This window comes from Gymnoscopelus microlampas (assembly GCF_963454915.1).
Source record: "Gymnoscopelus microlampas genome assembly, chromosome: 2".
Classification (NCBI taxonomy): domain Eukaryota; kingdom Metazoa; phylum Chordata; class Actinopteri; order Myctophiformes; family Myctophidae; genus Gymnoscopelus; species Gymnoscopelus microlampas.
Genome location: NC_139939.1, coordinates 46,631,163 through 46,659,075, shown reverse-complemented (window position 1 = coordinate 46,659,075; position 27,913 = coordinate 46,631,163). Strand labels below are relative to the sequence as shown.

The following is a 27,913-nucleotide window of genomic DNA, read 5'->3' as shown; positions in this document are numbered from 1 at the left end:
CAGAGCACAGTTCATTCTTAGCTCTCTCGCTCTCTCTCTCTCTCTCAATCCCCCCAAGCTCCCCCTCCTCTCTGCCCTTTCCTCTCCCACTGAAGGAGAAGCTCTGGTCCCGCTCTCCCCTTCCTCTCCCTCACATCCCCTCCCTGCCTGTCTCTCTTGACAGCCACACGCTCGACCAATCAGGGCGTGTGGTGTGGGCAGGACAGAGTGAACCACCATTCCAGTGCAGGACTGGTGCATCTCCCGAGAACTAGCAGGGAGCTAGCGGCATTGAGGAGGAGACACACGACAGACCCAGCCTCTCTGCGTGAGTGTGTGTGCTTCTGTGTATGTGTATGTGTGTGTGTGTGTGTGTGTGGGGGTGTGTGTGTGTGTGTGTGTGTGTGTGTGTGTGTGTGTGTGTGTGTAAGAGAGAGAGAGAGTGTGACTGTGTGCGTGCGCAGCCACAGACTAGCAGGCACAGTCCACGCAACCTCTCCTGCTTTTTACGTTTGTCTTGCTTCAGCACTGTGCAGCTTATAGTTAGGCCTATAATATTTTCCTGTGCTTTAGGATAAAAAGGGATCAGCCGGTGTGGACAGAAGCAAGCTGGCTTCCGTCGCCTCGTTTCCCCCCCTCCCACTGTCTTAACTATACCCGTGGTCGCTGACAGCTCCGGCTGGTGGACGTGCAGGCAGGATGATAGCGGCTCAGCTTCTGGCCTACTACTTCACAGAGTTGAAGGATGATCAACTCAAAAAGGTGAGTGAAAGCTTGCTTCGGAGTGCACCAACAGTCCTCTGGCTGTGTTGAGTTTGTAGCTGTTGTGTAACAACCAGGGTCATCTGACAGAGCCACTGGTTGATGGTGATCAATCAATAAAAAGAGAATATGCCTGTGGGGCGTATAGTGAGGCTGAGCGGGGCGGATGGAGCAGTTGGGTAACAATTAGAAGGACGTAATGATGAATGCCTGTTGACTGTTGGATGCTTTTGTCTGGCTGAGTGGGTTAGCGACTGTTGTTTGCTTTCATCACGTTCAGTACTGGATGTCCTTGAGAAAAAAGGGCTGTGGCAGGTTGAGTTGCCGGCGGTGGTGGTAGGGATGCAGTAGAGACAGACTCTCATTAAGGAGTGTTTCTGGGGAGGCTGAAGCAGACAGGTGTCAAGCCAGAGGCTGCTGGCTGGAGTCGTGAGCTCCACATCTTCTCATCACACTCATCCTCTATGCACTCCAATGCCGTTCTCTCTTTCATTTATTTTCTTTCTCCCTACTTTAAAAAAAATGTATTTAGTTTCCACCCTGCACTGTACGAAATGGTACAATGCTGCTGTACAAATGGTTTAACAGATCCCTCTTCATCCGCTCTTGGTGTTAGTGCAACACAAAATTGATCCCCCCTCGTTACCACTGCCAAAAGGACGGCGTATAAACTCGTTAGTAAGATGCAGATGTTGCCCTCAATCAAATCCAGAACAGAGATAGACTCTAGTCCTCCGAGGAAACAGGCCCACAGGTATTGGACAGGATGAGAAACCTGAGGAATGCTCCCATGGGGGCTCGGTAGTCGGTACATACATGGACTACGTGATGAGATGTGTGATGTCATGTGATATTGCAGTGCAGTGTGCGGTAAAGCGTGTGATACAGCGTGTGATACAGCACGCACACCTTTCCCGCTGTCTAGTGTGGGAGTGGAACGAACATGGGTAGGATACACTACACTACCATTCAAAGATGGCTCTTGTGTAGCCAGAGTCAATATTTCTTATCTAATGAATAAGAAAACATTAATTATTGAGAAAAATATTTAAATAAAAAATATTCTCATTTTCATTATTATATATTTAAACTGTGTTTGAGGGAAACTATTTAATTTAAACTGTTATCCAGAAGTCGCATTTCTTTAACTAAAGGCATTAAACAACTGTCGGTACATGGTTGAGTTGTGTAATTAAGTTTAGAAAAGAAATGTGACAATACAGAGACAAAATATATCAAGCTGTGTGCAGTTCTATTTATCTGCTGTGGCTTGAAGGCAAGACAACCTGTATCTCATTAAAAATCAATGTTTGGCCAATGATAAATACGGTACTGTACTGTGATGAATAATGCAGCTCTAATGGATAACAGAAATCTAATTATTCTGTCATTGATGCAGCTCTCTGTTAACTATCATGTCCTACAAGGGATTGGAATCCGCCCAAGTGCTGAAGTTTTTACCAATGAGCCCTGCTTGCTCAGGGGAGAAATTTAATTTTGATCTTCAGGCAGAGCCACTTGTCAACCAGTAATGGTCAACCATAGGATCAACAGAAGAGCAAGAAGACCAAATACAACCACCACAGCTGTGTTAGCAATATTGTATTATACTAACTATTATCATTGAATTCACTGACAAAATTACATAGTGAAGCTTTAAAGCAGCACCATATAACTTTTTTTTTGTTCATAAAATGTAATTTTGTCCAATCTGTATGGTAGAGTATGATAACACAATATAACTCATACAATTGGGGTGGTTGTATTTTGTCTCCCTGCTCTTCTATTGAGACATTTAGATTGTGTCAAAGGTCATGTCACACCTAGACACAAATGACTCTGACACAAATGTTGACCTTATGGTTTAGATTCAATTTATCCTCTGAGCAAGCAGGCAAGCTCCATTAGCTCAATGGTAAAACTTTCAGTACTTGCGCAGGAAACCGGGTTCAAATACGGGGTAGAAGAGGAAAGTTACATAGTGCAGCTTTAGGTAGTGCTCATCATCTGATATACCCGTTTCAATGGGAACAGGAATATGAGAGCATAATATGCTCACCTTAATTTCGTAGTGCTGTAGCTATGGCAAATTCAACAGTGAACAATGAAATGTTACTATTAATATCACAACAAGAATGTTTGGGCTTTAGGCTTGGCACCAGTAGTGCATACGCAGTTTTTCTGTTGGTACTGTACTGTAGCAGCTAGTTTATTTGATAGGAATGTGGGAAAATAAAAGATGCACACTTCATTAGGGATCCACGATAATGGAATTTTGTCTGATATCATTATGTCCATGGTCATATCAACCGATAGATACTATTGCAATACCAGTTTCCACCAGTAGGGTTTACTATAGATCTGTTATGTGATTCTGCAGATTTCTTTAAAAGAACTGCTTCATTATGAGCTGATTATTAGGCCTACTGAAACTGAACACTATACTCTTTCAAAAGGAGTAAGGGACAGTTTTAAACAAGCTTCGATATAGAAGTGCACACAGATATGATCATCCCATTGCTTTTGCGATCATTCTCTCCAAAATATCTTTTGCAACACAGTGCAGAGGAGCGCTACATTTCCACATGTTGAATCTTCAGGTGGCTTAAATATTAAGTTTGGTATTAAACGATTGTGTCTTTGTCCCTTTTTGCATGACTGAAGCTGAACAGGCAAATGTCAAAATTGTTCTCACTTTCAGAGACTTTAAAATAATTCCACAGCACAATCATTGTCTCCTATGTACTGTAACACAAAGCTGTTTTTCCACGAACGCATTAACATGGTTGCTAAATTGTTCTAAATTGCAACTCTAACTTACACAACTACATAGGATGACTGGTTGTTTGTAATGAGTTGTGAACTGAAAGCAATTCAAGTACTTTTTTGCCAGTCACTGTGGACTCAAATCTCTAACTATATCTCCTATATTGTGCCTCAGATTGACAAGTACCTCTACTCCATGCGCTTCTCGGATGAGACACTGCGAGACGTCATGGGCAGGTTCCGCAGGGACCTGGATTCTGGACTGGGTCGTGACACAAACCCCACCGCCACGGTCAAGATGCTGCCAACCTTCGTCAGGTCCATCCCTGATGGATCAGGTACAGTGTTTATTAACAATCACACAGAGACACTAATATGTTAGCCGTTTATGTACAGTACAGGCCTCAGTAGAGCTGGCACTTTCCAGAATCTACTAGTCACATTCACTATACTTCACAGAATATACAGGTTACCTCAGAAATGATGGCTGCCTGTTTTCAATAGTGGGCTGGCTTGTGACAAGTGTACATGTTATTGAGCATCAGCTTAAAGGCATGCTGACATTCAGACATTGTGTGTGGTCTTTTTACTTCAAGCATTCATCACATATAATCAAAGGCCTCATGCATTGGCATTTTATAATCTGTAAATGGAAAGACGCCTCATTACTAGCATTCCTAAATACACAGGGACGGCATTGGCTCAGGAGATAGAGAGGCCGGAAAGTTCATGGTTCGATCACCATGTCTTCCTAGGTTTAGTGTGTCGAAGTGTCCTTGAGCAAAGACAGACCGAATCTAATAGTGAGCACGGGTTAAATGCATTGGACAAATTCCAGGTATGTGCAAATGTACTTGGTCAATACCCCAACAACAACTAAAAGGGACACATTCATAATAATAATTAATATTATTGTCATCATTATCATTATTATTTATTCCTTACTGAGCCTAGCATACCGAATAAAACATATTGGATGTAACCAACAATGTAGAAAAAACAATTTGTATTTATTTCATTTATTTATTTATGTTAGGGTATGCCTTCAAGTTCTTTAATTGTGCAAATTATTAATGAGCAGCATTATATTGCAAAAACGCCATTGTTATGTTGTACATTCCATCGGCCCTATCCTGTCAATCTGTCCTACAAAAATGTGCTGAGGTGTTCAAATCGTCAGAGCCATTATGTGATGTGAACCTTTTGGTGTGTGGCCCCCGTATGTGAACTTGAACCACTGTTTTGGAGGAAGGGAACAGTTCAACAATGACTCTGTGTTGTGTTCTGTTCATTTCCTACTATGATAGTAGATTGACTCACTGCCAAACATTACGATAGTAATCTATGGATTTATGTTACATACAGACGATGCACTGGAGACTGAGAAACAATTGAATTTTCTCTCACTCCAAATATCATAAAATAGGATACAATACTAGTTTGACTTTGAATCAAGGACATGGTGGATTTGATGGGTTAGTTATAGTTAGAATTGCGTGGTTACAGATTACACCATTTATTTCACCTTCAATTAAAATATATTTTTTTCAATGAGAACTTTGTATCAATACAGATCATACTTTCTGTGGGTGTTTACATTTCATTATGCAGTATATCAGTACATGTTAATCTGAACCATGCCAACATTGACAGAGAAGAGAGAAGATAATAGACAATATAAGATAGTAGGCTACTTTCAAGATAATTTGACTTTTTTTATTTGATATAATAGGAAACATCCTCCATTAGAAGAAGAGCTACCGTACAGCTACATTTTTAAACAAAAAATAACCTTCAATCAAAACATCTTCAACAATTTTACCAGGTCAAGATACAAATCTAGAGTCATTATCAATGACTATTATTTAAAAAAAAATAGCAGATCTACAAGCTCACTCTGTGCTGCGCTATGAGCTTGTATATCTGCTCTTTTTTTAATACCCAAAGAAATCTTTTTGTGATATGATTTTTGTTTGATATGAAAAAGTAACTAGAAACTGAACAGCTCTCACATTCATTGCCTGGCATCGCCTGTACTTGTTGGTAAAGTGTTTGTATATAGAAATACCATCAAGCGATTGTCAGACATGAAGAGATTCAACAAGGCAAACAGAAAGGTCTGCTGACCAACGACAGGCTTCTTCCACATTATAAATAGCCACCACTAGACATGAGGTACATGAGTACAAGTAAGTGGGCAATCAAGCAAAGGTCAGAGTTGAGGCTTTGGCCCGAGCTAACACCATAGGGATCATGGAAGAACTAGATCTGGTATGATAAATACCATAGGGATCATGGAACCTAACAAAAGCCGAGTACATACAGTATGCGTTTACCTGAAGACAACATTATATACTGTACATACATATGGAATATGGTGTTGCAATTTAAGAATATTAACGCTATCTAAGAGTAATGCAGAGTTATATTCTTATGGTGTGAAGGTGACTATGAAATAGATGCTCTTCTGCGACCAAACAGTGCTAATTATAAAAGCTGGACCGTACTTCATTCCAGGCAGGTCAGAGGGCTTGTTTATGGCGTAGCATAGCAAACACTGCAGCTTAGTATATATAGTGTAGCATAGCAAACACTAACCACAAATATTGTGTTATCAAATGAACCGCATAGTTTCCCCAGGGTAGCATCACTGGTTAGATAGCGCTTCCTGTACCAATAGGTCACAAGTATGATTTGCATGTGGTCACATGTTTGAGAGCCATGTGGTCCAGATTGTCCTTGACCATGACACTGAACAATTCTCTCTATACGAGTGTCAACTGAATGCCTACACCATGACTGTAGCAAGGAGCAATACAGTGGCCTTAACTGGTATAGTTTCTCTAAGCTTTTGCCCATAGTATGTCATTATCTACACTAAAGGTCTTGTGAGCTATAAACACATACACTATAGCTTGTACACATGTTTACAAAATAGCCTTAAAGAGATTTTCAAAAACTGTCATAAAATAAATAACAGGAGAACAGATGGCTGGATGTTTATGGAACTTTGAGGGAATGATCAGATCACCAGGCTGCCACGAAGAGATTAACTTTTGGGTTGAGAGCAGGGTTGCCAGATCTGCTTATTATAATTTCCCCGCAAGATTGTATTTGAAAATAGCCGATCTACAAGCTCACAACGCGTCGCGATGTACGGTAGATCTGCTATTTTCAAATAGCTGATGTATATGTTAAAGTGCTCATGTGGCTCATAGTCGCTTCTTTTGGGCTGGTTTTCCTAGACCTGGTTGCTTGTTTCTCTCACAGAATCTGGCAACGCTGGTTGAGAGGGTCTTGGTGAAAATGACATAATCGGTCATATCTGGGAACAAAGAGATTTAGAAAGATGTGGTTTGATGTGTTAGATCAAGTGATGTAATCTTTTGCCATCTGTGACATCACATTGTGCCATGAGATGACATCATGTACAACGTCTGTCTGTGTCTGTGAACAATGTAATGGTAGTGATCAGTAATCTAACCTCAAGAGAGAATTCGCTTTTGCGTTGAAAAGGTCATAGTAAAATTCAATAACAGACAGTGGATTTTCATAACATTTCATGTGAATTGTCAGTCGGCTGCCCTGAAGAGGTTTTTAACATTTGGGACAAAAAAAAGGCCAAAACGACAAGGTCACAATCAAGGGCAAAATGACATAATTACACATCTCTAAGGTGGAAATGGCCTATATTGACAGCTTCATAGTGTTGGTTCATGCATGCACTCTTTGTAATGCAATCTCTGTAGTTTAGTTTTTGCTTTATTTAGATTGGAGTTTAGAGATGGAACGAACTACGGTCAGAGAGTTTAGAGATGGAACGAACTAAGGTCAGATAGTTTCGAGATGGAACACGCTAAGGTCAGAGAGGGGGAAAGAGATGCAACACAGGTCTCCAGCTGGACTCAATCTGGGGACATTCTAATTACAGTATGCGGTTGACACTATCTGGTCAGCTACTGGTGCACCCCGTCACTCAGGGATTATTTTAATTTAATTCTTGAATTTGTAAATATTCAAGTATTGAATGTCAAGTAACATTTTATTGAATGAAAAGGTTTTCTGAAACCGCCTCCTTATCTGATGATGTCTGATGTTACTTAAGAAACAACTTCTGCCCAGGGAGGATCCGTTTACATTTTAGCTCCTTGCCTGGAGTGACATTCTACCTTAGAGCCTGGCATGAATACAGTAGATGTCTCAGTTGGGTTCACATAAAAGTGCTACAGTATACTAACTGGTTCTCTGTGTTCACTTTGGAGACCTAACAAACACAGAGAACCAGGTTCTGTGTGTCATTAGATCATGTTGAGATTACATCTCTCTTGTTTTAGACAGGTTACATCTCAAGTTCCCAGCACAAGTTTCTAATTTAGTTGTGTGGTGCCATTGTTCAAGTCATTGTTTACATAAAGAACAGAACCCACTTTTACCTTTAATAGACCTGCTTTCTAATGACATGACCAGTCTTTACCATTACAGTATACAAACAATTTCCATGCTGACATTTTTTGAATGTCTCTCAATTAATAGGTGTCAATTAGGGTAGTATTGTTAGCCTTGTAAAAGTGGCAACATGTTGCTTTCCATATTTTTCCAAAAGTTATTATCGGATCTCCATTAAACTTTGTGAAAAGTTTGGTGATGCCGCAACAGAGAAAAAATGGCATGTAATTTCCAAACACATTCAGGAAACACCATGAAACTATGTGGAAAGGTTGGTCATCATGGGATAAATTAAGAACTGAAAAAACAAAGTAGCGGTGGGTGTAGCTTCTCATAAAATCGCATTGGCCCAAACAAATAAAATGGGGTGCTGAATGGTCCGATACATGGAAATAGCACTTCTTGAAAATTGCATAGCATTGGTGGAGGTGTGATCCGTGACGGAATGGTGCAATCTGCACTGAAGTAATTTGCTCTAAATAAAACTTTGAAGTATGCCAAGCTTCAAAACCTAACTGCTGCTTTAGGGTCACCATATTTTCCATTTTACAGAAAAGGGTGACTTCATAGCTCTGGACCTGGGAGGCTCCAACTTCCGGATCCTGCGTGTGAAGGTGACAGATGACAAAAAGCAGCCGGTTCAAATGGAGAGCCAGGTCTATGAGACCCCTGATGACATCATCCATGGGAGCGGGACACGGGTAAACACTGCACTATCATTTGCTTTTAACCTATTCAGCTCATGCTCAGTTTTAATATCAAGTAGAAAATATTTAAAAACTGGGATGCTATATTTTGGACACATCTTTTATCATCTTATTCATCAAATATATTCTCCATTTCAAATCATTTCATGTTTTTAGTCTGCATTCTATACACATCCGAATAGCTATAAGGCAGTGGTTCTCAACGCGGGTTCCGGGGACACCCAGGGGTCCTTGAGAGGGTTCCAGGGGGTCCCCAGCTAAATGAATGAAAGAAAGTAGGAACCAAATGGATCCTTACAAGTCTGTAACTTCTGAGAGTGTACAAACGGAACCAAATGGACCTTTACGGGTACATTTGGTTCCATTTGTACACTAACAGAGTTAGAGGGGTCTGTGGCCCTAATGGATACCAAGCTGGGGGTCGTTTTAAATTAAAAAGTTTGAGAACCACTGCTAGGATACAGTGACGTCATCATGACACTACTGACCTGCACTGACCTCCAAAACAGCAGCTGGCAGTCCTACAGTAACATGAGAGCCAAACACACTAGAGACTGTCGGTTAGGAGTGCCACATAGAATAACAAAATTAAGAGTGCCGCTGAAAATTGGAACGTTTTGGGACAGCTGGCCACAAAAGTAAGGTGATATATTGGAAGAATTGCTAATGGCAGGGGTTTATTGTTATTCTACAACTGAATGGCAAGCAAGGCTCTACCAAGCCTTCCAGAAAATAAACAATCATCACACGAGTAGCTGAATGGAACAGTTAATTGAACTAATCAATTTAATCCATTATAAAAAATAATTGATATTATTCATAATATTCGAAAATAGCCAATCTACAAGCTCAATGGTCAACGCAATGCAACGTGTTGTGTGCTTGTAGATCGGCTATTATCGTCAAGTATATGGGGCTAATCAGTTTAGTCGATTATAGGAAATCAATAAAAAATGTTCGTGTTGATTATTTGATATATAAACCATTAAGACTTTACATAAAAAAAACATGCGCTTCTCAGTCCTTGAAAGTACATATTCTCTAAGAAATATCAGAGTTGCAGCCGTACTCAATTTGTTTGTTCCGAGACAGATTTTGTTCCTTTTTAGTACTAACAAAATAACTATTTTGTATATGTATGTGTATGGGACAAACTAAGTTAAACATAGTTCAGTTCAGTATGTGCCCTTTGTCCTTTGCACAATACACGTTCCTTTTATGTCTCCAGCTCTTTGACCATGTGGCAGACTGTCTGGGAGACTTCATGGAGAAGCAGAAGATCAAGGGCCAAAAGATCCCAGTAGGATTTACGTTCTCCTTCCCCTGCATCCAGTCCAAACTGGACGAGGTACAAATGGAAATGCAAAGTGTCCTGTTTCCATATATTTTTATTAAAACATAATGATTATTTAATTTATGGAAGCAGCAATAATATTTAATATTTCTAAAGGCATAATACATCTAAAAGGAGAGAAAAGAGCCTGCACACTGCAAACTCCACGTGTACAGTACATGTTTACTGGACGTTTATAGGGTTTTTCGATCCTGAAATGTTGCCCAAGTACTGTACATATGGAGTCTACAGTATATTGTGTACAACTTTGCTTTTTTTAACACCTCCTGAGTAGAATTACCTTCTTCACTAATACATCTAAAGAACCATAGTTGTCGGTGCATTCTCTTTGAAATATTTCTTGCAGTGCAATTTGCTGGTGTCATACAAATGCGTTTTCCTTAAGAGCTCCAGACTTAACATTCATAACAGTAAACCAATAGTTCAAAGCAAAGTTGGTTTCCTCTTTAAAGTCCTCTTTTAGTGATTGTGTACTAAATGTGTATTCTAGTGGATGGTGCTGTGGATAGAATATCAATCGACACAAAAATATCAGAGTTGCCAAGTTTGGCTAATTGTAACCAAGAGACTGGCCCTATAAAAGTGTTTGTTTTATAGGCTGTCTTAGTGACATGGACAAAGAAGTTTAAAGTCAGTGGTGTGGAGGGCATGGATGTCGTCAAGCTTCTGAACAAGGCAATCAAGAAACGAGGGGTGAGTTTGGTTTCTTCTTAACTAGTTCACTGCCCAGTTTGAACAGTTTTCTTGCAAAATGTCAAACATTCAAATACATCCAATCGATTGACTGAATGACTTCAACAAAAATAGGTAACTCAAATCCTTTGCCGTGTGCGTGTGTGTGTGTGTGTGTGTGTGTGTGTGTGTGTGTGTGTGTGTGTGTGTGTTTCAGGACTATGAGGCAGACATCATGGCGGTCGTTAATGACACAGTCGGTACCATGATGACCTGTGGCTTTGATGATCAGCGCTGTGAAGTGGGCATCATCATAGGTAAACAAATACAGCAAAGACCACATTTATCTCATGGACCACTGGCAGATAAATAGTGTAGGGAAATTAGCCAGATACGTAGACCATAATGGTGCGGCCATAGCTGAGTGGGTTGAGAGTCGGTCTGGAAATCAACCCCGGACCTATGTATCTAATGTGTACATAATGTGTATCTACAGTATGTGTCCCTTAGCAAGACACTTAACCCTAACTGCTCCTCCCCGGGCTCTGTATTAATAGCGCCCACTGCTCCAAATAGTTAGAATGGGTTAAATGCAGAGACTGTAGGCTATGTAATGTATGCAGCATGTCATTAAAGGACATATACAGATCAAAGGCTACGTTACCATTTTTCTAAAAGACAAATACTAGAAAATGTAATTGTGTGCAGACATCCTAGCCGGCGAAAACAAAACGAGACACACATGCACGCACGCACGCACACACGCACGCCATTTGAAAGTTTTTGAAAATGTTTGCCTATAATGACATTCCCAAAAATAGGGACACTAGGTTGAAAGTGGTTAATTCCTAGCCTGGGACCAGATGAATCTGCCAGTGCAAAAAAAAACAACCCTGGCACCACTCCATTGTGAATCCATTTCCTGCTCCAGAAGTCTGGGGTGACCAATCAGGGCCAAGTATTCAAATATGGGAGACTGTGATTGGTAGTTGGTTGTAGGTCTAACCAATTGCGTCCAGAGACATTGTTTTGATCGCGCCCCCTTGGAAAAAAAACATCCTCATAGAAGCACCAGACTCATACCCACACAGTGATATAGTCTGGCTACGCGAGGCTAGTTAATTCCATGGTTCTGCCTTTGAGCTACACATGAAATTGAACCCCCTAACCCCAGCAGTGACAGTGCCAACTACATAGGAAATAAAATCTGCCATAATGCCATGCATAAGCTAATTGCTGATTTACCTTCTTGTAGCTCAGGAGTCATGTTGTTGTTGTTGTGACTCCTTCCAGGTACAGGAACCAACGCCTGCTACATGGAGGAACTGCGTCACATTGACCTGGTGGAGGGAGACGAGGGCCGCATGTGCATCAACACAGAGTGGGGCGCTTTCGGGGACGACGGCTCCCTGGAGGACATCCGCACAGAGTTTGACCGGGAGATCGACAGGGGCTCCCTCAACCCAGGGAAACAGCTGTAAGACCACATGGAATGCTTGCACAAACTTTGGGAATGATGGGTTTGTGGTTGTTGATAATGCAGTAAAACAACAGTTTATATGTAGGAATGGGATGTGGCTTCAAAATGGTATAGAATTCTAAAATTTGATAACAAATGCAATTTGATGACAAATTCAGTATGACCACTAGATGGCTATACAAGATGAATAATCATATATAGATGTAAGAAAGAAAAAAACATAAAAACAAATAGTATAGTTTACAGTAGCATTCATTTTTCATCTGTCATGAACTTTGTTCATCAAGTGCTGTAATTTTGTCACTGGGAATTTTTGGGGGCAGGGGTGGCTTAAAAGGTTAAAAGAGTGTGCTTGTGGCTGAAAGGATACCGGTTTGATTCCCTGAACATGCTCTTGAGCAAGGCACTGAACCCTCAACTGCTCCAGTGGAGCTGCACAGTAGCCAACAGTATAGTCTTATTATAAGACTGTGGTTGTACGGGGCAGTTCCCAAGTTTGAATGTGTGTGTGTGTGTGTGTGTGTGTCTGTCTGTGTGATTGTGAAGCAGGACGTTACTGAATTCTTTTTTTAGCGGTGCCAACCGCTCTAAGCTTGACTTTGTCCGTATGTCCGTCCGTCCGTATCAGCACGGGATGATGAGCACGGGATTTTACACAGCTATAACTCCAGATTGCAGCATGCCACCAAGTCCAAATATGGTATGTGGACTTAGACCACCAATAGGGACGAGCATGACTTGCTGAAGTTAGCAAAGAGGGGTCCAGGGACCCCCCGCGTATGTTATGTCCGTCCGCCCGTTTAGGGCACGGGATTTTAAACAGCTATAACTCCAGTTTGAAGCCTGCCACCAAGTCCAAATTTGGTATGTGGACTTACACCACCAATAGGGACGAGCATGAATTGCTGAAGTTATCAAAGCGGGGTCCAGGGACCCCCCGCGTATGCTATGTCAGTCCGCCCGTTTAGGGCACGGGATTTTAAACAGCTATAACTCCAGTTTGAAGCCTGCCACCAAGTCCAAATTTGGTATGTGGACTTACACCACCAATAGGGACGAGCATGAATTGCTGAAGTTATCAAAGCGGGGTCCAGGGACCCCCCGCGTATGCTATGTCCGTCCGCCCGTTTAGGGCACGGGATTTTAAACAGCTATAACTCCAGTTTGAAGCCTGCCACCAAGTCCAAATTTGGTATGTGGACTTACACCACCAATAGCGAGGCGCATGACTTGCTGACGTTATCAAAAAGGGGTCCAGGGACCCCCAGCGCCCTTATGAGCACGGGATGAGCACAGGATTTTAAACAGCTATAACTCCAGTTTGCAGCATGCCACCAAGTCCACATTTGGTATGTGGACTTAGACCACCAATAGGGACCAGCATGAATTGCTGAAGCCCCGCCCCCTCTGTCTTCCCATTGGCTGGCCTTCAAACAGCCATAACTCAAGTTCGCAGCATGCTACGGAGTACACATTTTGTACATGGACTAAAACCAGCAATAGGGACGAACTGTAATTACTTAAGCCCCGCCCCCTCTGTCTGCCCATTGGCTGGGCTTTAAACAGCCATCATTCCAGTTTGCAGCATGCTACCAAGTACAAATTTGGTAAGTCGACTCAGACCACCAATAGGGACGAACTGAAATGAGTTAAGCCCCGCCCCAAAGGCACCGCTTCCTTCACACAGGGTGTGATTTTTTCTACTACAGCAAACTCTGCCTTTCTCAAAACCTTCTTTTGCTGTGGGATCAGGTTCGAGAAGATGGCCAGCGGTATGTACATGGGAGAACTTGTTCGACTCATCCTGGTCAAGATGGCCAAAGAGGGACTGCTGTTCGAGGGACGGATAACCCCTGAACTCCTGACAAAAGGAAAGATTGAAACAAAGCATGTTTCAGCAATTGAAAAGTAAGAAATCCTGGCTATGAAGTTGAAATAAAGTATGCATTAGTTATGTATATAACTTATACAAAGTACTTCATTTAATTGCGGTTAGACTTGAGATTTGGACTTCAGTCAGAAAAAAGAATCAGCACTTGTACTTTTAAGATTTGACTTGACTCAAGACTTCAAAGCAAAAACTAATTCAGATTTGATGTGGTAAAAATCCCAGAGCAGTCGCTTATTAAAGAACACGCCTAGTTTAGTGTACTGTTCTGTACAAAGATCTGCCTTTCTGTAGCATATTTTTTGGATAAACTGTGATAACTGGCTAAGCACTGCCAAACTGGCATGGATATTGTAGACTTAACACTGAAACTTACTCAACTCAGACTTAAGTTGCGAAAATCAGCTCTCAAGACTCGACTTGTACTTGCACCGAAAGACTTGAAAACAGCTCTGCTTACTTTCAGTAAATTATTTCCATTTTAGGAGCAAGGAGGGCTTAAAAAAGACCATGGAGATCCTGACCAGGCTAGGAGTGGAGCCTTCGGACGAGGACTGCCAGGCTGTGCAGCATGTGTGCACCATTGTATCTTTCCGCTCAGCAAATCTCATTGCTTCAACACTTGGTGGAATCCTCACCCGACTAAAAGACAACAAGGGAGTTGCACGCCTCCGCACTACCGTGGGCATTGATGGATCTCTCTATAAGATGCACCCTCAGTAAGTATTTCCAGTGGCATCCTGGATTCATGAATGCACTTCTCTGCATCTCAATTGATTTTTAAAGACAATCTGGAGTATTTAGTTTATTGACTATCACTCACATCTTGACATTACTGCCAACCATTTTCCAAAGCATTCCACAGTTGTTTTTGGGGAAGCCATTCAATTCCATTAATTTCAGTACAGTAAGAAAATCAACTTGCAGTCTCACATATCCAGACGTTTCGATACCTCCGCCCTGCTCTGCCTAAGAAAGTAGATGCAGATCTCTGCAACTTTAGTCTTGCATAGCCAGACTTTCAGAGACTTAAAATCTCCTCGAGACAGCTTAAGTCAACTTTAAGTGTATAGCCCTATAATCACTGTTACAGTCTCAAAGGGCTTTATAGACCCACATTTAGAAGAAAACAAAAGGAAGAATCCTTGTGAAGGATCACTAAAGCTGAGCCCCTCTATTTGTGATCCTACTTAGTTAACTATTAACTATAATCATACTGGTAACGTGGCATTAATAGGAACACATTATACACCAAAGAGTATTAATTCATGAATTGCAATAGGCAACTGGGGGGCACCTCTAGGGGCACAACCTCCTTTTTTGTGAAGAAACAACAACACTACATGTTAAGGGCAGTGGTGCTGACTGAGAGATTAGTTTTCAGCTAATGTTTGCCTATTATGACATGCCCAGAATAGGGGCACTAGGCCTATATCTTCCATTCACATGCTATTGTGAACAACTGATCTGTCCCTCATCATATCAAACCTTGATCTATCATCAATCTCAGTTTTCTTGTTTCACCTGAGGGGTTCACCTTATTCATAATCAAGCCATCATTTTTCAATTCTATATTTGATTTTACCCTTTTAGATCGATGAGCCAGTAAGTATCATCCTATAATTCTACAAAGCTCTGTGGCTCTGTGTGTGCGTCTGAAGCCCATTGAAGTCCATTTTTGTCAATCATTCTTTCAATTAATCATGTGTGTAGCATACATCAAAATAAACATTGGAGACATTTCCAACATAATGTTTTAATGACTACATGATAAAATGTACACGTATGTGAAATCTAATGGTAAAATGGTCCATGTTTATGTATGATATATGGCTGAATGTGTGAATGTTCAGACTCAAAACGACCACATCTCCATTCTCAACAGATATGCCCGGCGTCTCCACAAGACAGTGAGGCGCTTGGTACCAGAATCTGACGTACGCTTCCTGCTGTCAGAGAGTGGGAGTGCCAAGGGGGCTGCCATGGTGACGGCGGTGGCATACCGTCTGGCCGACCAGGCTCGCCAGATCGAACAGACCCTGGACATGTTCCGATTGACCAAGGATCAGTTGTTAGAGGTGAAGAAAAGGATGAGGACGGAGATTGAGAGGGGGCTGGGGAAGGACACGCACGAGGAAGCCACGGTCAAAATGTTGCCTACCTACGTCCGAAGTACACCCGATGGATCAGGTGATGAAAAACGGAGAGAGGTTGAGGCCAGTAGTGGGAGGGAGGTTATAATTTTTCACAAGGTTAGATTAAGCTTTCGGGTTTAAATTTCATATTACAAAGAATACGAGTGTGTGTACAGTGGCTGACAAGCAGGGCTATGCTATAGGATGATAAGCCCTTTTTAAGAATCTATAAATCATGACACAAATATCATCAATAAATATTAATATTTTATCATTTTACTTCAATTCTAATTCAAATCCAACCTGCACCTGGATTTCCTATCTATAGTTATGGTCTCTGACCAAACTTTGATCAAATGATTTTGAGTTTGTTTCAACAAAAACAACACGCAATCCAAATATGAACGTGAATATTGTCACTGCCAGGCGGAAATCTTGCATGTTGAAAACAAAACAAAAAAAGATCCTGTGTTCCACTGGAAAACATTGTATTATTTAGTCACACGCTCTTGTTAATACTGTCCATTGGTTGAATATTTATTAAACCCACAGAATAGCGATAATAGCAGATCTACTGTATAAGCCTATGAGCTGGTAGATCGGCTATATTCGCTACTTTTGTGCGACTGTCATAAGACAAACTAAGGCATTAATATACGGGGGAAAAACACAAAAACCTAGAATATGGACATACAAGGGTTCTGCCTGACATCAACAATCTACTCCCTATGTACAATTTCTTTTAACCAACAAAACTTTTCTCGTGTCACAGAGAATGGTGATTTCCTTGCTCTGGATCTGGGCGGGACAAACTTCCGTGTTCTTTTGGTAAAGATCCGCAGTGGGAAGAAGCGAACGGTAGAGATGCATAACAAGATCTACGCCATTCCCATAGAAGTCATGCAGGGAACAGGAGAGGAGGTAATTAAGGATCTCACTCTCTTTGGACCTACTGTACAGTACCACTTTTCCTGATTATGTTTGCAATACATAACACTCCTGCAGTGTCTTTCAGCTGTGCTACAGATTGTTGTTGCACTGTAGCATAACTATCAGGGTTATAGTCATATTCCTAAATATGAATGTGTTGTTTCTAATAATGCATACTGCATGCTCAAAATGCACACAGTATGCAATTTTAGTATGGGTAGCACCAATTGGAACTGAACAAGTGACTACCCTTTGAGCTATACAGGACCACAGTTATACCGTGAGACTGTCATCCATAATCAATGGAGCTAATGTATTTGAGTCCTCCAAAAATTATGAAAATCCACCTCTTCACATATAAATATTTCTCCTCACCATAAACATGTATTGTACAGTGTTGGCACAGCTGATGACGGTTACATTTGTTTCAGCACACGTGATGTAGCACTTTTGTTCTCTAGTTACTAAAACCAATTAAGAAAGCTCTCGCTGTGTCTTCCCAGCTCTTTGACCACATAGTGTACTGCATCTCCGACTTCCTGGACTACATGGGTATGAAGAGTGCACGTCTGCCCCTGGGATTCACCTTCTCTTTCCCCTGTCACCAGAAAAGCCTTGATGCAGTAAGATTTTAAGTCTAATATACGCACTATAACAACTGTTCCCAAATATTCTTGAAGCAGACAAGCAGTGGTACCTCCGGTTTATTGGCCGGGAGCTCCAAAGAAATGTAGCTGGCACCAGTGTAGAGGTGTGACAGTTAATCGAACTAGACGATTTAATTTAATTAAGTAAGTAATCGTGCAATTGTGATGTGTTGCCTTTCTCTGCATCAAAAGCGTTAATCAAATGACTTATGAGTAAGACATTAGCATAATTGATATGATTATCAAATGGGTTAAGTTGAAGTGTTGACTACTTGGCATTCTATCATATATATATCATATATAATCATAGTGTTTTACATTCTACAGGGTATTCTTGTAAACTGGACCAAAGGCTTCAAAGCCACTGACTGTGAGGGTGAGGATGTGGTGGATCTTCTACGAGAGGGAATCAAGAGGAAAGAGGTAACCTTGAGTGTTCATTGAACACTCAACTGCATCAAGTTGATGCAGTTGCTGACAGATTCTGCTAACAGTAGAATCTGTCTCGAGAGATTAGTTTTCAGCATAACTAACCGTTGTCTTCACCCGTTTTTATCCTTTAATCATTACCGAAATGACACATTGCATTTCATTACACCCTGTAAACTGATGAAGCACTATATACTGTACAGTGGCGCACCTCTTGAAGTATTAGGCTTCACATATTCTAACATATGATTACAAATGCAGGCTATGGGTGTATGGGTCCCATAATACAGGCTATTCTCCAAGGTTAGCCCTGGCCAGACTTTAACCACTTAGCCCCTATATACCAGGTTGCATGTCAAATAGCAGTAGTAGTCGAACTTGTAGATAGGCCATTTTTGTCGACTGTTTGCCTGATTTCAGCCAATGAATTTAATGAATATTTATTTTTCCGTTGTTTTTGACTCTGGGGGAACCACGTCCTAAGAAAGGCTCGTCCCCTTTCTTAGCCCACTTCCTACCAGGTGCTTCAGTGTTTATTCCTGCTAACAACAACACTACATGTTAGGGCAGTGGTGCTGACAGAATCTGTCTTGACAGATTTGTTTTCAGCTAATGTTTGCCTATTATGACATGCCCAGAATAGGGGCGCTAGGTCTATACCTTACATTCACATGCCATTATGAACAACTGATCTGTCCCTCATCATATAAAATCTTGATCTGTCATCAATCTCTGTTTTCTTGTTCTACCTGAGGGGTTCACCTTATTCATAATCAAGCCATCATTTTTCAAGTTCTATATTTGATTTCCCCCTTTTAGATCGATGAGCCAGTAAGTATTAAGTGAATTACAGTTTAAGCTAAAGGTAAAGCGAAGTCGAAATGCAATGTGTGGATTATTATAATAGCATGTGATGAAATCAGGACAATTGCCTATGTCGAGTGTGATTGGTGTGTTGCGTTGTTATTCTCATGTTAAAAATCCCAAAGCATTTTGAAAACACAATTCAATACTTTGTTTTGTGCAAGTATTTGAACCAGTTAGTGAAATGATGACTTTGCTGCCTATTGTGAAAAGGGTTTGTGAGTGAATTGCAATTTGCTTGCTGTGAAAGGTTACCATATCTGACTGACCATTCTCCAACTAAACCAGCCATCGAATTACATTTTTGTTATTCATTATTTCATTAATTATTCAATCATTCTTTCAATTAATCATGCGTATAACATGTGTGTTCAAATATTATTAACTTTTGGAGTGGACAACTGGGGGAAAAAAGAAATATTCAGCATGCATGCCATACCTAATATGGAAGTTTCATTTTAGGTGAAACCTTTTCAAAGAATAAAAAAAACAGTAAATGAACAGTTAACAATAGAATGCAAAAACATATTTTTTTTGTAAATTTGACCGAATAAGTGATTTGGTCAAATCTCAAAACACCCACAAAATACATTATATTCACTGCATTGAGATTTAACGCATTAACTTTGACTTTTAACAGATTATATAATAATGCATGATTTTTATTGGAAGGTGAGAGATGATCTAACACCACCCTGTGATTACATTTTAGCCTAGAACTATAAGTCACCTTGTGCTGTTTCTGTCAACAGGAGTTTGAGCTAGACGTGGTGGCCATAGTGAATGACACAGTAGGGACAATGATGACCTGTGCATACGAGGAACCCACTTGTGAGGTGGGACTTATTGCAGGTATGCTCGTCACTGCTTCTGGACCTTTTTAATTACTTTCAACCTGGCGTCCCTATATTGGGCATGTCCTTATAGGTGGAAATGTTCAATAATTTTCAAAGAATTTAAAATGTTTCTAAAATAGTGAAAATAGCAGATCTAATAAGTTCACAGATCTATGAGCTTGTAGCAGAGCCACAAGCCTCTAGATCGTCTATTTTCGCTATTCGTCATACATGAATGTAATATATATAGGGTTTAAAGGTAGGGTAAGTGATATTTTTGGGTTGAAACAAAAAGTATTTTGTTAAAAGGTTAAAATACTATATTCTGATAGTAATCATTGCTATAGAGTGTTTGTTCAGTAACAGGAGTCTCCCTGTCTCTCCAGCTCTTTAATAAACAGAAAATACATTTTTCGGTAGGTGTCAAAATCTCAGCCAATCAGGAGAAAGTACCCATTTTTAAGCTTAATTTGTATAGTGTTCCAGTTCAAATTTTATCAGCTCATTTCATAGTGTCATCACTTCCAAATTCACTTGTTTAATCTGTATCCTGATTGAGTTCTCTGTCCTGGTTGGAAAAAATTGGAAATGAAACTGAAACTGAAACGAAAATGCATTTTCTGTTTTATAAAGAGGTGGAGAGACAAGAAGACTCCTAATACTGAACAAACACTCTATAGCAATGAGTACTATCAGAATATAGAGCTATTTAACGCTTATTTTAACCAAAGCAAATCACTTACCCTACCTTTAAGTGGTTCATAGATTTTAGACGTGAAATAATTTGCATTTCTTGCTTTGTTGCATTTATCCTGTTTAACTGCGTCTCTTATTGTATTTTTAGCACATTATGCCATTTAGTAAACTCTGTTTTGGAAAGGTGTAAGGAGCTATATAAACATTATAATTATAATTATCCTACTACTTTAGTTGAAATGACCTCCAAAATATGTCCGGGGTTGCTCAACACACGATCACTCCATTTGCCCCGAAACTTGCCCCAGACTGTTGATCAGAGCTCTGGCTATAATATAGGCTTCTTTTCCCGCCTTCAATGTACTTACATATTGTAGGGTTAATATAAAACTACATTTCCTACTACATCTTAAAATTTTAGCCACAGCATCTTTCCTTCTTTCTGGCCGCAGCATCCTTTTTCTGATCGGGCCTAGATGTGAGGGCCGCGAGGCGGCCCAAACCTCTAGTTATTATTATCATAAAAAGGGGGAAAAAAGGGGGAAAAAGCACTAATAATCATTAAAGTTTTAGGAATTGTATGTCCAATCAAACGTGGCAAAAACGTGACGGCAACATTTATAACACCAATGTAACTACTGTATGTAGTTTCTGATTCTTGTGTTGTAATGTGCTGTCCATCTCTCAGGGACTGGCAGCAATGCGTGTTACATGGAGGAGCTGAAGAACATAGAAACAGTGGAGGGAAACGAGGGCCGCATGTGTGTCAACATGGAGTGGGGGGCGTTCGGTGATAACGGCTGCCTGGACGACATCAGGACAGAGTATGACCGTTCGGTGGACGAAAACTCGCTCAACGAGGGCAAACAAAGGTAGAGGGAAATCTCGCCGCTGCTGGACATTTTATTGCTCTTCATTTGCTGTATCGTAGCAGTCATGCAGAAACCTTGTATGTCCAAAACCATAACTTTTCAGAAAATGGAAAAATATAACCTGTGTTCCAATGGATCCAGTTACAAGTTCTTTTTAATCCTTTTCATTTGATAGATATTTATAAAAAACACAGACACATTTAACCACTTTCACTTTAAAAGTGTATCAAAAATAGCTAAAATTGCTGTTTCTACAAGTTCACAACGCCATTTACGCTACTTCATTTACGCTACACTCTAGTATGACGAAGTAGTACTTCTGCCCAAAAGAGACCATATGTTGTGGACCTATACCCATAAAGATAAAGAAATTAAATATTAAAATTAAAGCCAACTATTTGTCACAAATATTATTTCTATCGCAACTTTTTTCCACAACTACAGATTATGAATTCTTGCATTTACAATACCTCACTTATTCACAAATCAGACTTTTCTCTTTCTCCTATGTTTAGGTATGAGAAGATGTGCAGTGGTATGTACCTGGGAGAGATCGTCAGGAACGTTCTGCTTGACTTCACCAAGCGTGGTTTCCTGTTCCGCGGACAGATATCTGAGACACTTAAGACCAGGGGCATCTTTGAGACCAAGTTCTTGTCCCAGATAGAGAGGTGAGTGCTTCAATTCACACTGCACCATCACCATGAACATTCAAGAATATGCTGCCATTGCAAAACAACAGTAAATCAACCCAGTGGCGCTTTAGACTCCACAGGGGCCCTACGCAGGATACGGGACACGCACGCGTGCATGTGTCCCTCGCGCGCGCGTTTTTTTTCGGTGCACGATTTTTTTCGGGTTTCCCGCGGATAAAGTTACTTTTTTTCGGTTTTAGTGTGCTGCGCAGCCTGCGCTGATGTGAACGCAGTAATGCACGTTATTTTCTGCTGAAGGGAGGGGGCGGAGAGGGGGCCTCTTTGATCGGCGGGTAGGCGGGGCCCCACGCAACCTGCGTCGTGTGTAGGGAGAAGCGGCCCTGAATCAACCAGTTTAACCACCTTCAACCTGGCATCCCTATTTTGGACATATCATTATAGTTAAAAAGTAAAACCTCCTAAAATATTTCTTCTCAAAAATATATTTTATACTTCATTGTACATACTAACGTTGCTGCAAAAAATTATTTGTGCAACACCGTTGTATGATGAACTATAAAATAGGGCAGCCGTAGCTGAGTGGGTAGAGGGGCCGTGTAGTACTCAGAAGGTCAGCGGTTTGACTCTTGGCTCACCCATCTAAGTGTTGAGTAAGTTGCGCATGAGCGAGGGCATGAAACCCTAGGCTGATTGGTAGTTTGGCAGGCTAGTAAGCAAGGCAGCAGCAGCTAAACACATTTATAATGGGTGTTTTAGAGGCCCAGAGCCATGGGTTAAGCCAATGGTCAATGCATGCATGCACATTCACACACCTAAATGTAACACGCCCATTATTTTATTAAATGCAGCCACTGGCTTACATCACAGTGTATAAGCAGTACATGGCTAGTATTTTAACCTGAACTGGAAAACAAACTACACAAAATCAGCCACGGATTTCCATCCCCCATTAACCCCTAACAGCTCCCAACCAAGGCGAGCGCACATCTGAGCAAGCCATCTGCTGGTTGAATGCGGATAAGTCATTTCCCCCTTCCTTTAAGTAGAGTCAGACCGATTATCGGTTTGGCCATTATTTGACTTTATCGGCAATCATGCAGCCGATATGTCCCGATGTTTAACCACTTACAACCTGGCATCACTATTTTGGGCATGTCAGTATAGTTAACTTTTTTCAAGTTTCGTTTGATTTTTTTTCTTCTACCAAAACATTGGTAATCTGTTGTCCGGGACTCTGTCGGGATCGGTCCTACAAATCTGGCATCGGTCAGGCTCTACCTTCAAGTGGTTAAAAAAACAACAATGTGAAAGTCTACCTTAGCCTCGACAGCTGTAGGGTTTCTGGTGACCCTCATACTGTTATGTGACCTTTGGACCCGCTCGCTCTCTCTCCTCCACAGCGACCGTCTGGCTCTGCTTCAGGTCAGGGCTATCTTGCAGCAGCTGGGCTTGGACAGCACGTGTGACGACAGTATTATCGTCAAAGAGGTGTGTGGTACCGTGTCCCACCGTGCAGCACAGATCTGTGGAGCCGGAATGGCTGCCGTAGTGGACAAGATCCGTGAGAACAGAGGACTGGACCATCTGGACATCACTGTGGGTGTGGACGGCACTCTCTACAAACTGCATCCACAGTAAGTGACTGAAAGAGGAAAACAGAAGAGCTTTATAAAAGAGTGACGTGACGTACACATCATTTTTTATGTTACTTTTCAAGCTATGCTGAGGAGAGGGGGATCACATTTCAAATTTGATAAAACGGAATACTCCACAGTTTTTCAACCTTATCTCCATGTCTTATAGTACTGTAGTAATAATCAATGCATCAACTAAGTAAGTCCTTCAACATCTAGATATTGCCGACGCACCAACTCAAAAACACCACAGATTGCTGACCACAATGGCAGTTACAGAGTCAGACATAAAACATTACAGCCATTCTTGCCTCTGCCTCTAGGGGCAATAGCCTTGAGAACTTCTCGAGAAGAAACAAGCCTTCCTAGTGAATTATAGGAGCAGAAAGAAAAATTGCATCTTCTGAGATGGCATTTTATCTAATAATCAAAACATGTCCCAATTTGACTAAACATTCACCCATTTTACAGTGGGGTAAAGTCACTGATTTTACGTGAGTAGAGAAACAATGATTGTATAACCTGCAATAGTAATGAATCAAAACTGCTCAAAAGAATCAAGGGAACACTTTGATATGCCATACTTTGATGCCTTGATTTTTTTTGTGCAGTTTTTGTTACCACTATACACTGCTCACAGAAACTGCAAAGAAAAACAAGAACATTAAGGGATGAAAGGGCTCGCTTAATGTCTTCGAGTAATATAGATTATCAACTCTGCATTTATCGTTGCCAGAGGTTATATAGCTCAGGGCCTATAAACCTGTCCAAGCTGTGTAGGCGAAGAGCCCTAGGGTTAATATCAGTAGCTAATCTGTCTGTCTTTTTATAACTCCCCTCACCCAGGGCAAACTAAGGCTTATAGATAAGATAACAATATAAAAGACTAAAAGTCTGGCCCGACCATCTGCACTTGGACTGACATAGGTTAGCTTAACTTATGAACTATTAATAGATAAATACAGGCATAAGCATCATGTAAAGTCTATCTCCAGTAATACGGGCAAACAATCTGTAGTCCATGAATGGATATACATAAATTAAGACTTCAGACTATCAGTGGATATTATGTGAGGCTGATATATGTACTGTAGCCTAGTGTCAGCCAGCTTGTTTCCCCCCTCTCATTATTGTTTATAACTATGCTGCTACAATGTCAGAGGAGCCGAACAAAAAACGTTTTATTCTTTTTGTACCTGTACACATTACACATTACACAAGACGTAATAAAGAATCTTGAAATTTGAATGTAATCAATCTACAGTGAATATAATGAGCAATATACAATCGATCGACAGTGAAAGATTTACAACAGTTAACTTAAGCTGGCCTCTGTTTTTGACACTACTGTGTATGTGAGATCATAAACTTATGACATATTATTAATATAGTATTATACGTGTATATCTAATATAAAGTGTATCAATTATATATCTGTCTCGTTTGATTAGTTCAGTTGGGAACTGTTGTAGCAGTAGTGGCTCAGAGTCTCTGCCTGATGACCGAAAGCCTAATATCTCCCCCGGCCAAGGGGGAATTCCCCTTTAGGTTATAGTGGATAAGATGTTGGCGAGACCAAAGTCTCTGCAACATCGGATTCCGGGTGTAACACTGTCTCCTGATCACATTTTTCTGTTCCCTACTTCCTCACAGCTTCTCTCGGATATTCCACCAGACAGTGAAGGACCTGGCCCCCAAATGTGACGTCACTTTCCTACTATCAGAGGATGGCAGTGGCAAGGGGGCCGCCCTCATCACCGCCGTCGGCTGTCGCCAGAGAGAGCAGGAGGCCCTGCAACACTGAGGCAACGCTCCATCCACCCCGAAATGAGCAGCTGCTCCACCTCCACCACCTCCCCCCACCTTTAACACCACCTCTCTCCATGTCCCATTGGCAGCCGTGACTCCATCCTCTGCTCCACCTGCTGGCCCCTCCCTCCACCACGCCAGAGAGAGACTCTATACGCATTAGGGAATTAAAATTCAATGTCTAAATATTTATTTATACCGCGACGGAAGGTTTATTATTATTTCCAAGTTTGTACATTTTCCTTGGTAGCCTGTTGTCAGTAATCTGATATAAGCATCTCAACTCCTTACAGTAGGTGTGCAATATTTGTGTGTTTGCTAATTTTATTTTTATATGGGAGGGAAATATAGAAAATTGTATTTATATAGGCCACTTTAAATCCCAGAGGTCATTACAGTATTTGCACCACGGACAAACAACAATCCCTGTACTTTTTATATCCGGGTTAGAATACCAGTTTTAGTGAAACTTCTGAATGCACTTCAAAATGCTTTTTTGCAGTTACTGTAACAGCTTTTTACCAGCTCCAGAAGGGCTCCCTGCATAGGGTTGAATGCAAGAGTCACGGCTGTTAAACCCATTTAGACCTGGAAAGCCTACACGTTGTCATACCTTTAAATCCGGGAAAGCATCTGTGTCATTTTAGTTGTTACCATATATCGTTGCTGTCGGGGCGGGAAACCTCTTATCTCCATTAAGGCTGCAACTAACGATTAATTCCATAATCGATGAATCGGGCGATTATTTAAACGATTAATCGATTAATCGGATTATCGCACTTATTAAGCAATTACCTTATAATTTTGAAGTTTAAGGCATGTTTTATCTAAAAATAAAGACAATTTGTAGTTTTGTAGAAATATTAGACCTTAATTGTCGAATATTTAAGCATGTTCTAATCATGTATACTTTAATTTACTTAAACACTTTCCAATTTTTTATTTTTTTTTAACATTTTGGATAAAATAGCCAATTTTACATTGAATTAATTACATTCCATTATCGATTAATCGATTATCGATTAATCGATTATCAAATTAGTTGGCAACTAATTTAGTAATCGATTATTAATCGATTAATCGATTAGTTGTTGCAGCCTTAATCTCCATGTTTTAACTTTTAGTTTTTTCATGAATTAACGCCCTTGGATCATACTACAGTGTCACATAAAAGCATCAAAAGTAGCAGATCCACAAGCTCGAAACGCGGCGCAAAGTGACACGTTTTGAGCTTGTAGATCTGCTACTTTTGTCATTTTTTATTTGAATCCTGAAAAGTAACAGTTTTGGACATATGAGGTTTCCACCCGACAGAGACGATATATAACATACGTTTTTCAGAAACCTGTTGGTGGTGGTGTTTTTAGAATAGGTCTCAACAGGTCTAAATGGGTTAGAACAAACCCTCATTTTATGTACCAAACACTCACGTTATACTAGGCTACTAATCCTTTTCTGTGTACATGTCCAACAGTTACTCATATATTAAAGTGTTTCACCTGCACCATACCGTTTTCATGAAGAGTTGAAAGGGTTTGAATGAGCCCCTGGTAGTTCAAGTGTTATAGCTTATCTTCTCGTTACCATTTTGTGAACTATTATAGGTGTTGTGTTGATAAGATCACCTCTGAGCATTGTAAGCCACAAAGAATAAAATGTTAATTGGGCTCCAAGAAGAGTGGATACCAAGAGCGCTTTTGTGTGTATTTGTGGCCGAGTGACACGTTTGTCCTATTGTGTTTTGACCTGTAGCTTTCAATGTCCCAAGTTGTATGGAGACTGACTGCATGCCTTATTACATTGACACAAATTGGAGTTCTGGATCATTTCTCTCTCTCACTCTCTCTCTCTCTCTCTCTCTCTCTCTCTCTCTCTCTCTCTCTCTCTCTCTCTTTCATTTATTTTGTACATCAATTACAGATCTGTGCTAAAACAGTGACACGTGAATTCATTAAATTATATTTTGTTGTGCAGTAAATCCTGTGTCTTTCTTTTCCCCAAGAACCAGGGACAGGTTTAAATAGGCTACTAAAGAAGGGACCGGAGTAAAAAAAAAAAAAAAGAGAGAAAGCAAAAAGGGGGGGGAAAGCAACTTGCAGCTATAATATGACAATTAACTGCAAGTTGCAACACATTTTAGGTACATTTTGGAAATAGGGAATAACAATAATTACCTCAGCCCTTCTTCCTTTCTTCCTTCATTGGAATCCAATGCAGTTGCAGACTTAAACATACAGCACAGGATCAAAGCCTTTTGCCCAATGCAATGCTTGCAAAGTCCACGAACAGCTGTGAACAAACAGCATATGGTGTTAATATGCATTGTATGTAGACTAGACTACACACACAGA

At 40.7% G+C, this 27,913-nt stretch overlaps 1 protein-coding gene across 3 annotated transcripts; it reads left to right on the top strand.

Annotated features, from left to right (window-relative positions):
- The first annotated feature begins 179 nt into the window (after positions 1-179).
- Positions 180-27,540, top strand: LOC311037193 (hexokinase-1). Of its 3 annotated transcripts, XM_084046311.1 has the most exons (20): positions 180-307; positions 553-741; positions 3,683-3,845; positions 8,506-8,654; positions 9,889-10,008; positions 10,612-10,707; positions 10,904-11,003; positions 11,980-12,163; positions 13,919-14,074; positions 14,540-14,773; positions 15,940-16,244; positions 16,962-17,110; positions 17,623-17,742; positions 18,094-18,189; positions 19,015-19,026; positions 19,812-19,911; positions 21,280-21,463; positions 21,979-22,134; positions 23,520-23,753; positions 25,407-27,540. In XM_084046311.1, the coding sequence occupies exons 2-20, from the start codon at positions 679-681 to the stop codon at positions 25,555-25,557; spliced, it is 2,772 nt and encodes a 923-aa protein (XP_083902437.1). In that variant the 5' UTR covers positions 180-307; positions 553-678; the 3' UTR covers positions 25,558-27,540. The 3 variants fall into 3 exon arrangements, with proteins under 3 accessions (XP_083902437.1, XP_083902439.1, XP_083902438.1); XM_084046313.1 differs by lacking the exon at positions 19,015-19,026; XM_084046312.1 differs by lacking the exon at positions 19,015-19,026 and having other exon boundaries at positions 18,094-18,201.
- Positions 27,541-27,913: the final 373 nt, after the last annotated feature.